At 44.4% G+C, this 13,659-nt stretch overlaps 1 protein-coding gene across 6 annotated transcripts in view; it reads right to left on the bottom strand.

The window, feature by feature from the left end:
- The window catches only part of MEGF11 (multiple EGF like domains 11), a 254,494-nt gene that overhangs the window by 64,743 nt on the left and 176,092 nt on the right, over positions 1–13,659 (bottom strand). For all 6 annotated transcript variants that reach the window (XM_071441164.1, XM_071441163.1, XM_071441165.1 and 3 more), the window contains one exon: positions 9,559–9,733. In XM_071441164.1, the coding sequence (XP_071297265.1) occupies positions 9,559–9,733 (175 nt within the window). The remainder of the gene's footprint in view (positions 1–9,558; positions 9,734–13,659) is intronic.

The following is a 13,659-nucleotide window of genomic DNA, read 5'->3' as shown; positions in this document are numbered from 1 at the left end:
AGGAGGTCTTAATGAAATCAGTTTGCAATTTGAGCTACCAGGAGAGTCAGCTACCAACACTTTCATGCACAGAACCATAGATAGTGTGGATAAAGATATATACATTTGGAAGCCTAATAGATGAAAGGAGGCACTGCTACTGGCAAGCAGTTCATCCCTCTGCAAAATTCAGATCAAATAACTCAGTCTGAGCAGAATATTGAGCTCCACTGGCTCTGAATGAGGCTACAGGAAGAGAAATGCAATTTGACACAGCCACATTGCCAATTAAGGATAAAACACATGAAATATGTCAACTAGCAACAAAGGCAGAGGCTTTCAGGCTTTCTGTACCAAGTTGGTTCCTTTGGACCCACTTAGGAAAACTTTGGAGTTATTCGGGTAAATAAAACTGCAGCAGAGCCCAATAAAAGTAAATATGAGAAGAAAGAGAAGACCTGGGACTTGCTCAGAGTTCTTATCAAATTATAAACTTTGTGTGTGAGTGAATACCTTCTCATTAGTAGAGGCAGACACTGAGGCAAACCCCTTCTTGCTTACGTGGGACAATCCCACTGAAGGTAGCAGTGGTGTTCAGGTAAACTTGGGCTGGCAAAGCAGAATTTGAGCTGTCACAGACAATTTCTGGAGTTTGTGCATCGACAAGAGAGTGAGCAGAGAAAAATGAGATGGAATAGCTCATAAAAGGCTCTGAAAAGTTCCACTGAATTCAAAGAAAGGGCTGCAGTTTGCACAGCTGAGGGGGAGCCACTGTGTCCTGTGCATTCAGTGACCTTGTTAAACACTGCAGTACAACAGCTCACCTGCTCTAAAGCACCCCCAAACGCCCTGAGGCAGGAGCAGAGCCTTTGTTCCTGCCCCTGCAGCCGGGGGCGACAGGGGCTGCAAGCTTTGGGAGGGCACAGGGGCACTGCAGGCTTTGGGAGGGCACAGGGCACTGCAGGCTTTGGGAGGGCACAGGGGCACTGCAGGCTTTGGGAGGGCACAGGGCACTGCAGGCTTTGGGAGGGCACAGGGCACTGCAGCCTTTGGGAGGGTACAGGGCACTGCAGGCTTTGGGAGGGTACAGGGACACTGCACAGGGCACTGCAGGCTCTGGGAGGGCACAGGGGCACTGCAGGCTCTGGGAGGGCACAGGGCACTGCACAGGGCACTGCAGACTTTGGGAGGGCACAGGGCACTGCACAGGGCACTGCAGGCTTTGGGAGGGCACAGGGGCACTGCAGGCTCTGGGAGGGCACAGGGGCATTGCAGGGTTTGGGAGGGCACAGGGCACTGCAGGCTCTGGGAGGGCACGGGGGCACTGCAGGCTCTGGAGCGCTGCAGCTCCCACAGAAATCCCTAAATTGGTTCAGAGGAGCTCAGGGGAGAACAGCAGCAGGCCTGACTGACAGCACTGATATGAAAACCCCTATAAAACTGATATAAAACACTGATATCAAAATCAATAGGGGAGCGGCTTGGTCTGAAAGCCTGGAATACACAGGTGGCCTCCCCGTAATGATCTTCCCTGTTGGCACTGGAATGGAGATTATCTCCTCCTGTAATTCAGCAGAGCCAGGAGAATACATTTGTGAGTAGTTACTGAAATGCTGGCTTAGCCCACATCCAGCTCTCTTGCACTGAGGTTGTGTCCATTGTTCCCTGACTGACCTGTGGCAGTGTCACCTCACAGCTGGACTGAGTTTCCAACCTCATCTGCCATTTGGGAAAGGTGCAGGACAAGCTGGGTGGCTCATGAGGGCTGCTGCTCCAAAAGCCCTCAGTACCTGTGCTCCTTGTCCCCAGAAAAAGCCCTACAGGGACCTTGAGATGGATCACACAGCCACGTCACCAGGCTTGACCTGAAGCAATGGTTTGTGAAGGGAAAATGGTAAAAAGGCTCAATGTGCCAGCAAATTTGCTGGTGGCTGCTGATGGAAATGGGGATTGTGATGTACACACTGATCCACAGGGAGCTGGACTGAGACCAAGTCATGCCATGCAGGGCACTGCACAGCCCAGGGAAGATCATTCTCAGTCTGTACTGATCACACTGAGTAGTTTTGGGATGAAAAATTTTATAGTCTGTTATTAGCCCAAGTGGACTACAAAAAATCAAAGCACAGCCATTGCATACACACACATATGTTCTTTTGTATGCACTGAGAAGTGGGTAAGAAAATTCAGATGCCATCGGTGAAAAGAGACATCAAGATGTGATTCAGAGGCAGTTTTCATCTGCTCTGTGATGGTGCAAAAATCTTGGTAAGTGCAAATGATCTGTGATCAGCTCTACTTATGTGGAAAATGTACCAAAACATTGTGTGTGAGATGTTTTAATTTCTGTTTGTAAACTCAGACTTTCCAACTTGCAGCCCAGATGACAGAAAAACTTCTGTCCAATGGCAAAGTGTCAGTTCCTTCATTCAAAAAAACATTTAGAGCTCACTCTTGGGCTGTATGGAACAGAGAGGCTTTGTTGCCTACTTGAGATCCACTTCTTGTTCCACATCCATTTGTGAAGTAATTTGTAAGCTTCAAAAAACAATCAGCTGAGCTTTCAGACTTATCTCTATCTAGAAGATACCAAGAAAATGCAAATTCAAAGGAGAGTGCATTCCTCAGAGACCAAAACCAGGAAAGAGGGATCTGGGATGCAGCTGTAGTTAGTGTAAGGGGCCTGGTTGTGTTGTTCTGGCTGACTGATTTTTATCTTTATTCACTTTTTAAATACCAGGTGAATATAATTTTTGACTTCCATCATGGTTTCCCACGGCACAGCTACACCTTCCATTTTTAAAGGATACTTTAATTGAACTTCCCATATCTCTGCCTTTCACATCACCTCCAGACCTAAAACTGACACTGATATCTGTTATCAAAGAGACTGCATTTCCTTCTTGCTAGCTTTGACAAAAAGAGCCTCTCAAACCTGCTCAGAACACTCTGAATCTGCCAGGTCTCTTTGGTGACTCCTCAGCTGCATCTCACTGCTCCTGGATCCGAGCAGGGACTTTCCCTTTTGAGCTGTTTCTGGGATCACCAGGACAGTCCTGCTGGCTTGGTCCTTCCCCTGGCTATGTCTCTTTACTTCAGGGCTGGCTGAGGAATTACTCAGGGCTACAGTGGGATACTCCCAAACTTCTTAAAATTAACTCTGCTAGGAATTTTTGGATAACTGAGGTGAAACAAAGGAAAAAAACAATAATCATGAAAGAGTTCAAAGACTGGTACTTTGAACCTGGTTATGCAGTCAGATTAAGTGAGTCTGAGGTCCCTGAGCCCACCTGAGGGTTCTTGGCCAGGTAAAGCATCAAAGGAGGCCTGACAGCATTACTGCAGCAGGGCAGGAGAGGCTCTTGTAGCAAACAAGGCTCTTGTAGCTCCACAAATTCTAAGACAACTTGTTTTACTTTTATTATCAATTAATAATTCATGCCCTGCCAGCTGCAGGCCATGCTCAGACCCACCTGCACAGTGAGGGTGCCTCTCCTCGCCACCTCTGCCTCTGCTCCTCGCCCTTCTCTGTGGGTTTGAGACGTTGGGTCATGGACACAAATGGGAAACCAGAGAGGAGAAAATTCATCTTCCCCTGCACCCAGGTAATTCATGAAACCAGACCCTGCAAACCATTCCTGTTGCTTGTGATACTCCAGTTAATTGGACAACTGCTGTGCCAGGAAACCTCTCCCCCACCTACAGCAAGTAAAATTTATACTGGTGGCTGGTAACAAGAACATCTTGATAAAATGGTTGAATTTATTTTATACCTAGAAATGAAAAGAGCTCTTAACAAAGGGGGGTAACTGATATGCTCGGTAAATCAAGGATAAAAGGACACAGGCTCTATTGAAGATTTTTTCCCCTCGTCTTTTCTTTTTAAACCTTTTGATGAGGTGCCCTGTTGCTCTGCGATGAGCTTCCACTGAAGTACTTTTGGAATTATCTCAAAGAGAAATGGATCATTTAAATGAGTTAAAGCCCCCAAACCAGATCCTCTATCGCCAGCCTTACGTTCATTTTTTATATTAAGAATTTTGTGAAATTTATAAAATAATTTTACTACCGAACCACGGGCTTATAACACAAAGAAGTCTCATCCATTTTTTCCCCTGCTTCCTTGTGAAGTGGTGAAGAATGATACATTTAGAATAAAGATGAAAGTTAGTATGTAGAAGAGAGGGAATACTCTGATAAATTTGTACCTTGTGTTTAGACAACACCTACAGGCAATGATGCTTCCAATTTCTCAGACCTGCCTGGGACTTGGGTCCTTCAGGGAAAATTCAACTGAAGATAAGATAAGGTGCTCCTCTCTATTTACTCTGTTTTTTTCTTTTAGACAACAGAGAGAATTTTAAAGGTATAGGACAGGAGAACAGGCTTCCACTTTTCTAAATATAAAGATTGTTTTTTCTGTATGTTTTTTTCCAGGGAATAAGAGATATGGTATGTGCCAGAAGGAAGCCTGCTAGGGCTGGAATATTCAACAGACTGGGCCTCTAAGTGTTTATGACCTCTAAAGGACCATAATCATGGTCCTTCTCATTCTATGGAACAGCAAATTGGTCATTTTACTCAGTGAGTGGGCACAGAGCAGGCTAAGACTGGTCTGAGTCTGTGTGTGGGTGTTTGTACTGACCAAGAGATTATTCACTGCAAAATTTGGTGTGCATTTGCTGTGCATTTGAATAGCTTTACAGCACTATAATTTATACTTATTTTTACTAAGTGCTCAAGCTACTGTTTATTGTGTGCTACATGGGCTGACTTTTACTCAATGTGCAGGTAGGTTCTAAAGTTTTACTCTGATGTAAACCCTAGGAACAATTTGTACCCCTGTGGTAGAGAAAGCATTATGTTGAGAAATTCAGGCATGCCAGACAAAATTATGGACTTACAGACCCAAAGGAAGCCTGTGCTTCAGTACTTAAGTGCCCAGATTCCTGCTGAGCCCAGCCAGAGATCCATACACATAAGCACCTCCATAAGGATATATTTGAAAGGCATTAATTGTGCTTCTAAAATGCAAGTTTGATACAATGCAAACAGAAGATGCAAATAGCTATAGATGCACAGCACTGGGATAAATCTTGGAAAGCTTTAGGGAATCCAAGAGCCATTCCAAAAGCTGAAAACTTTTCTAGTAAGAGATCACCACTGCTGTAGTTTCCATAGTTTGCAGCATGTGATTGGCTTGTGTGGGATCTACCAATATAGTGAAGAAAGAGAGAAATGTCAAAATGGATTCTTTCATTTTGGTGATGAACTGCTTGCTCTGCTTGCCAGCATGCAGGGTTCAATAAAAGCAGACAGGTCTTCAAAAAATAGCAGCATAAATAGATGAACTCTTTAAAGTAATATAAGTTCTGTCATCTGGATGTGAAATATAGACCTAAGTGCCCGCCGAAGTAAAAGCTGACCACACATTCCACAGAGAAGTGTTAAAAGTTTTCTTGGAGTGTCTTGGGCTGAGAAATGTTTTAACTACATCTCTCCTTGCCACAACACACAGAATGGAAGCATTTGAAGTGAAACCCATTTTTCAAAAGAAGAAAACAAAGCATCCATAAAGAAGGGCATAGCAAGGGATGAGGTCTCTAGATAGGCACTGCTTTCAGGGAAGCTGCAATTAGCTGTGCAATGGAGAGGGTGAGGTTACTTGTATCTAAACAGCATTTATAATGATTTCAGCAGCTAAAATGCTGATAGGTACGTGTAGGGGGTTGGTTTCAAGATTTCCTTGTGAGACACAAGGTCAAGATTCCTGTGGTCTCCTGTCATATTTAATTCATATCCTCTGGCCTTCTCCACCACGTTTATTGAATTACAGGAATAAAATTCAATGGACCAAAAACAAAAGAAGAGGGAGAGGACGTGGCAAGTCCCGCTTTCTTTTATGTCCCTCCTGCACACCTGAGTTCAGTGGACTTATAGGAGAACATGTTGGAGCAGAATTTGAAAGGAGGGGGAGGTACAAGTTAGCATAACCCCTCTCACCATCCCCATAATTGCATCCAGATAATTTATTGCAAGCAGCAGCCATTTCCACATGGGAACAAGGATCCAATTTCCACCATTCAAGACTCTCCCCTGGTGCTTTTTAGGGGCACTCTGTGCACTCCCTGTGTGTGTTTGCCAGGTTCCTTCTGGTCACAAACGAGATGGCAGCAGAACAGCTTTACAAAACCATTCTTCAGAAGAGCATTCTGGCAAGTCATCACTTCAGTGCTAAGAGGAAACCCTCAAATATGTTAAAAGTCCCAGTTGGAGGGAAGAGCCCTCTTGGTGTGCTCGTAATGATGATTCCCTGCAATCATCTGAGTTAAACTGATACAGCCTTTATCCTCCTTTACAAGTGGGATGCAGGAAGCAAAATATTCCCAATAGGCCTGTGGAGCAATGGGGAGTAGGTCTGTGATTTTGGGGAGGATTTTATTGTGTCTCCTCTACCATTACCCTGTTCTCATTGCCTTCAAGAACTGCCTGGTTTGAGCTGTGGATCTCTCTCAGTCAAATCCATACCCAGTTCTGCACAGTGGTTCAGAACCTGCAGAGGTAAAACAGAGCCATCCCCCCATGGGATCACAGCAGCACCTCACACAAATACTCTGATACCCATTAACAGCTTTACAGCATCATCATTTGGGTTTGGAGCCAGACATATGCAAATATGACTGTTGAGTCCGACCCAAAACATCCACAGAAAAAATAAGACAGAAGATGTTTTGAAACTCTATCCTAAACTGCAAGCTCACCACTATTTAGCTTGTGCATTTTAATTTTTGGAAATGTCACAACTGATAAATAATGTATTTTCTTTAAGCTACCATATACATTTTTATTTTACAACTTGAATCTTCTTAAATTTCCAACAATTAAGTGCTCTGCTCACGTACATGGCAGCCTATGGGATGGCTGCCTTTTCACTTAATACATTTAATAAAGGTGACCAGATGCTTTGTGTTTTTAATGGCTTGTTCTGCATCCCAACAAAATGTCCCTGTTTTGGCTGTGAGAGCAGATGATTCATCCTGAAACCCAGCCCAGCTGCCCTGACACAGGCAGGGTGAGTTAAAAACCCACCATCTGTGCTGGAGGAGTGGGCAGGAGGAGTGCTTTGTCAGGAAAACACTGTCCTTCCTTGGGCACTGCACATTCCAGGCAGCCAGTAATCCCAAAGTCCTGTGGGTCCAACCCCACTGCCTTTGCAGATAAATTCAGCACTTACATCCCATCTCCCACCATTTTTCCTTCCTTCCTTTCCCCCTTCCTGAGCAGCCCCTCAGACTGCTCTGCCCTAGGGTCACATGTAGATCAAACATTGCTGTAAAATGGAAGATGCTGCTCCTGGTTTTATTCTTTCCAATTATGTGGCAAAACTCCTGCCCGTGTGGCTGCCTCAGCCAAGGCTCATACTTGAAAAAGCAGGAGGGATTCATTTGTGGTTTTTGTGAATAATTAGCTGTGCCCAGCTCAGCGTTAGCAGCGCTGCACTGCCAGCTCTGCCAGAGGCCACATCCTGAGCTCGGAACCCCCAGCTCAAGGGCAAAGCCCGAGCCCCAGGCAAAGCTGCCCTGCTGCCTCAGCAAGAGCCAGGCAGGAATACCTGAAGGGAAACCTGGCTTGGAGTGTGTCACTGGGATTAGGCACTCCCAGCCTGCTCCTGGCCCCACAGCCTTTTCCAGCTCCCTCCTCCCTGCCTGGAGCATCCTGGCAGGACAATGCCCCGGGGTGGGAGGGGAAGGTTCCCAGCAACTTTTCTGCACAGCCTGTGTTCTGCAGCACTTGAAAGAACCATTGCAGCTCATCTGGCATGCACACGAATGACAAATATGCTTCAGAGGCAATAAATTAGCAATTTCAAGGCTTTACTTCCCCTCATGGACTAATTGCCAGAGATTATAGTATATTATGTGAGAGCAATGATACTAATGCCTAAATATGCTTCAGTGATTATAGAGCTATCCTCAATAACCAAGCTGTTTAAATGTCAATGCAAGAAAGCTCTTTATTATGAGATTAAATATTATTTTGAAGCAATGCAATAGGAACTTCCCAGGCTTTCTGCTTCCACTAATGCTGCCTTGGGGCAATGTATATTGGACAAGGTATGCTTTTTTAAAATGTGTACAGTAAAGGGTCCCTAAATGCTTTTGTGCTGCAAATTTGGACAGCATTCCTAATCAGAAGGAGGATCTTGGCATCTTTTTATTTTGTAGCTGTTACTAACATGCTGCTGCCTTTATCCTACCTCTACTTGTGTATCAACTACTGTATAGAGAAGATAAATTCTTGTTTTCTGTTTATGGAGTTGGGAATCAAACCTCAAAGACCTTTTCTTTCCCCCCACCCCATCTCTAAGTACCATTATCTTGCACAGATGGTTCTGAGTCCAGCCCCTCACACCTAAATAAATCTGTTAATACCTGGCATTGAGACAACCCCTGGAAATCAGTGGAAGCTCCAACCTTCAGGTTCAGCTGCTGACAGAGGCAGAGAAAAAAGTTTCTTTGAGCCATAGCTCCAATTGCACAGCTCTGCAGATGCCAGCTGGGGATCTCAACTCAGGTGTGGAATTAGAAGGAAGAGAGGCAAAAAAGTCTTTGGCATCCCACTAATCTCATACAGGACCTCCCCAGGATCTGTCCCAGCTGTGCAGCCTGTCCCTTGATTTCTAGCAAACTTAGTAATTATAATTCATAATTGTTATAATAGTATAGAAAACATAGATAGGCCTGGGGGGACAGATCATGTAGAATGAAGGACAGAGAAAGCCAACTTTTTGTGAAGTTTGGTGGAATTCTCTCTTTAAAGTATTTTTTTTCCTTTAGGAGGTATTGTTTCTTAAACACAGCCTGCATTTCTCTTCTGTGCTGTGTTCCTGAAGGGGAGGAGTTTCATATACAGATAACCAGGGAACTTACTGGCAAGAATTCCATTCTGCCCAGCCTTAGCAGGACTGGACACCTGGATCCATGTCCCAATACTTTCTGCTGCAGTCTGGCAATGGTTAATTCTGAAGTTTTGATGTTTGCATCTTGGCTGGTTTCTTCAGCCATTTTACATCTCAACTATAAAATGCAATGCTTGTTTACCTCAGAATGTGTGAAGATCTTTCTGATGCTCGGTAAAAGACACCTGCCACACAGGCTCAGAAAAGACATAAATTGCTCTATCATTTGTAACATTTTAAAATATCTTCATCTATTAAAATCACAGTGTGACTGACAAGGAACATACTGAATGGCCATGAGAATTCTTTCTCTGCTCTTCCAGGCAGACAATAATCTGACACCTTTTTTGTTATGTCTTGACTTAGAATATACTATGGGAAACCATATCTTTATCTTTATCTTTATAACAGTAATAAAGTTAGAACAGAGATGTTAACTAAACAACCAGCAGCCACAGATTGACACTGCTCAAAGGACAGCAATGTCCTTAGCACAGGATGGGTGAAAATGACCCTCATTTGGCTGCTTTGATGCAAATATTATTTCAAATCAGATTAAACCCCTCTTATATTTTTGCAGCTGCTTTCTGAAAGCCCTCCCCACGCCCAGCCCCACTCACCATGAAGCCTGGGGCACAGATGCAGCTGCCAGTGATGCTGTCACAGTCGGCCCCGTTGTGGCAGGGACAGGGCACCTGGCAGCCCTCGCCGTAGTAGCCCACGGGACACGTCTCGTTGCAGTAGAGCCCAGCCCAGCCAGCCTTGCAGCTGCACTCCCCAGACAGAGGATGGCAACTAATGAAGAGACAGATGTTAATGAGATGTGGGCAGGAAGGAAAAACACAGCCCAGAACATTTCACGTGTCACACTAAGAGCAGGACAAGCCTGGAAACTCTCTAGGGTGGTGGATATGAGCAGCTGTATAATTTGGGATGTGAATAGAGGATCTGGTGCTAAATAGCCCAGCATTTCCAAACATCTGGGAATTGCCACAGCACTGGGTAGTTTACACCTTGAAGTTTATGCTCTTCCATTTTCAAATCAGTGTGACTTGGATTACTGACATCAACCACACCATTAATCCTTACAAGCTGTATACAGGTACGTGCTGCACTACTTGGCTGTATTGCAGCCAGCTAAAGATGTTCAGGGATAGGAGAAGTTCCAGTGGGTGGAGGAAGGCAATAAAGGGAGCTGTGAAGATAAGCCTGAGTTCAAGGGCACAGTATTTCTATTCTATTCTATTCTATTCTATTCTATTCTATTCTATTCTATTCCGTCTCGTCCCATCCCACCCCATCCCACCCCATCCCACCCCATCCCACCCCATCCCATCCCATCCCATCCCATCCCATCCCATCCCATCCCATCCCATCCCATCCCATCCCACTGTCATTTGTGTTTTAAAAGTGAGTGCCACCTCAGCAGAACTATCCAGCAGGCACAGGTAGAAAGGAAAGTGCTTTGGAAGGAAAAACTTCCTTGGAAGAAGAGTTTTGCTGGGAATATTCAGCCTTAGTGACCAGAACTGATCAACAACTGAAGCCTTGGGGTTTTCTCGGGACAGGAGTTAACAGGAGCCCTGGGACTAAGTCACAGCTGTGCAGGGAAATGAGTCAAGTTCCTCTTTGCTGCATAATGAACAACATTAATCCTCTGGCTTTCATTTCTATCCTGTAAATTCCCCACTGTTGTGAGAGCACATGGAGAGAGAAGGAGAAAGGAAAATCGAGCCCCAAAGAGCGGACAGACCCTGTCCTTCTGCATCCCTAGGTGGAACACGCACCCCTCTGCTCCTCCTGCAGGAAACTGTTTATCTTTATTGGGCATTCTTCCTCCTCAAGGTTTCCTCAGGGCACCACCTTCACACAGCAGGAGGCTGGGGCTGGGAGAGGAGGAGATGGGCTGGAGATGGGTTAACCCCTGGCTTGAAGGGATGGAGGTCCTGGGGGATGTTGTCTGAGGCCGGCTGGGAGTGTGAGGCTTCACCTGAGAGCTCAGCCCGCTCTGTGGCCTCTGCACCTCAGCACTGCACAGTAATGGCACTGGGCAGTCTTCAGTGAGAGAGATGAGAAATAATATTGCCAGAAATCCCGTTTTCTTTCTCTCAGAACAAGAAGAATAGACTTCTGCAAGGTGGGATCTCTCTCTGGGCCTGTCTCTGTTTTTTTGCATCCTAGAAACAATTTTTGTTCCTTTATGATTATTTATTGTTACAGTTTAAGACTGTAGACATGGCTGAATGGGTTTCTTTACACCTATAAAATTAATATTGTATATGTTAATTTTCAAGGTAACCTCATAAAATGTAATTTCCAACTATGTTTCAGGCAATTTCTGTTAGGAGAGGTTGGTCATATAGTGTTGCAACTAAAAAGGATCAAATTTTCTAAGTGTCAAATGTTTCATCATAAATAGTGTTTTACTGACTAATTAAAACAATTCATCAGCATAACAAACTACCATCCATGACAAAGCAGTCCCTGAAATATGGTTTTCACAAAGCACCTCTTAACATTCAGATGAAAATAACAAAAGCTCATGTTTCCCCCCGTGTCTATTAATCATCACCTAATAGGAGCAGAAGGCTCAACATTAAAAAAGGATTTTGAAATGAATTTTGTGTTGCTCTCTTTCCACTACTACTACTACTACTACTACTACTACTACATGTATCATGTGCTTCCATGAGAACTGCATCTGGTGGGGAAATCAACTATTTCAGAGGCAATATATTACCAGGGCAGTTTGAATCAGACTATGACAATTCAGCAGACAATACTACACTCTCTCAGAGTTTTTACTCCAAGGTTGGCTCCCTCATCAGCATGGGCAGCTTTTTTGCATGGGATACAAGCAATGTATCAAGGGCTAAAACTCATCCTGATGTGCACTAAAACAAGAATCAAAACCAAACAGGCTTTCCAGAAGAATCTACTGGAGACAGGGAACTTGGACTCCAAAACAAAGGCCAGTAGAAGTTTGAGGGCAGATTCTGACCCACCAAAGCTTTGTCCACATTTCATGGGACTGTGGGCCAGAAAAATCCGATGCAGATGTTTGGGTCCCTCCACCCACATAATCTTCCCATTGGGGGAAGGATAATTTTGTTAGCAGCTTGAGCAGCTCAGGGTTTTGTTTTTCTCCTACCTCCAAAGCCCTTGTTTGACAATGCAGGTGCCTGATGCAGTGTTAACTTCAGGAAGGCTGAGATTTAGATGCTTTCCCAAACTGCACAAGGCAGCTGTTCTCTTCCCAGTCCTGCCAGGGAATCTTGGCCACCTAACTGACTCTTCTGCCTTCATTTTTCCCATTTCCAAAATGATGCCTTTTGGAAACCCTTTCAAGATATCACTAAATAGTTCAAAGTTTTTATATTAATTATTTTTTCTCTCTGGTTTGTATGAACTATTCCCCTAATTAAAGTGAGCAGAGTTACATACTAAATATATTGCAGCTCATGATGTAGGAATATTGTATGTGTGTGGTGTGTGTTAGGAAGGTTTATCTTCTGCTGGCATTTTGTACAATCACATTCTGGTCAAATTATGAACCTAGATATAGAACAGAGCCAGGAAATTCATCTATCACCCATCCAAACACCCATGTATCCAGACTGCCCAGTGAATTCAATGCTATTTGGACTGAAGCTGAAATGTTTGAGGCAGAATAAAGCTTGAATAGGAAATACAGCTACAGTTTTTTATAAATATCTGTATAATTCCTCCCCTCCTGTTTTGAGTGCACCTTCCCAGGCCATGTGTCCATCTAACATTTTGCCAGCAGGGGTCACAGTGCATGTGAGGCATTTCTCCAGCCCCCAAAGAACTGAAATTAATGAACAATTTCTCTGCAGAAGGATCACTGAAGGATGGCTGGGAGAATGGGAGGGTTCCAAAAGGATCCCAAAGGCAAACCCACCAACATCTGTTCTCCAACCCTTGCTGGGAGCAGCGAGAGAACCTCACACTCTTCAAAGAGTTTGGCAGTGTTATCCTTCATAGTTTGCATTGAATCTTAACAACTTTTATTTCTTCAACTCTCCTGCATTGCAGGAAGAAGCAGAGTAGAAACAAGGAGTGAACACAGGCAGCCAAGTGTTCCTGTGGCTCCAGGCCAAGCAGAGGTGGATCAGAGCTGTCCACACACACTTCAGGGCTGACAAGGAAAGGGTTCCAGGGCTCCTGGTTCCAGGGCTCCTGCTGCACTTTGAAAGCTACTGTGCAATCCCTGGCTTTTGAGCCACATTTACAGCAATAAAAGATTTATTTAAAAAAAAATTATTTGCTGAACTGAAAAGCATAAGGGCATTTTTCACCTTTAATTTTTTAAGCATCCAATTTTGAGGAAATCTGAGGAAAGCAGGTAAATTTCTCAAGGCAAAGGAGAAGTGTTTTAGACAGCATGGTCTGTTCCAAATTCTGAATTTGTTATCCACACATCTTTCAGCCAAAGCAACACCTTCCCAGTGAATTTTCTGATTTTCTGTTTATCCAGCAGCACCAGTCCTCTCATTTTTGTTATCAGCAGCCTAATCCTTATTTTACAGCATTTTCTGTTTTATGGTGTCCATGCTACATCCAGTCTCCCTTACTAAAACACCTTTTGCTTTAAAGCAGTGGCCCCAGTGAGGCTGCAGGGCTGCTCCTTCAGCCCAGCACATCTTCAGAGCCAGCCTTGTCCAGCACATTATTGACTCAGATCAAGGCAGAACTCCATG

The sequence above is a fragment of the Agelaius tricolor genome, unplaced genomic scaffold, assembly GCF_023055355.1.
Source record: "Agelaius tricolor isolate 1412-34295 unplaced genomic scaffold, bAgeTri1.0.p SCAF_16, whole genome shotgun sequence".
Classification (NCBI taxonomy): domain Eukaryota; kingdom Metazoa; phylum Chordata; class Aves; order Passeriformes; family Icteridae; genus Agelaius; species Agelaius tricolor.
The sequence above is the reverse complement of the archived record's forward strand: the minus strand, read 5'-3'. Positions and strand labels throughout refer to the sequence as shown.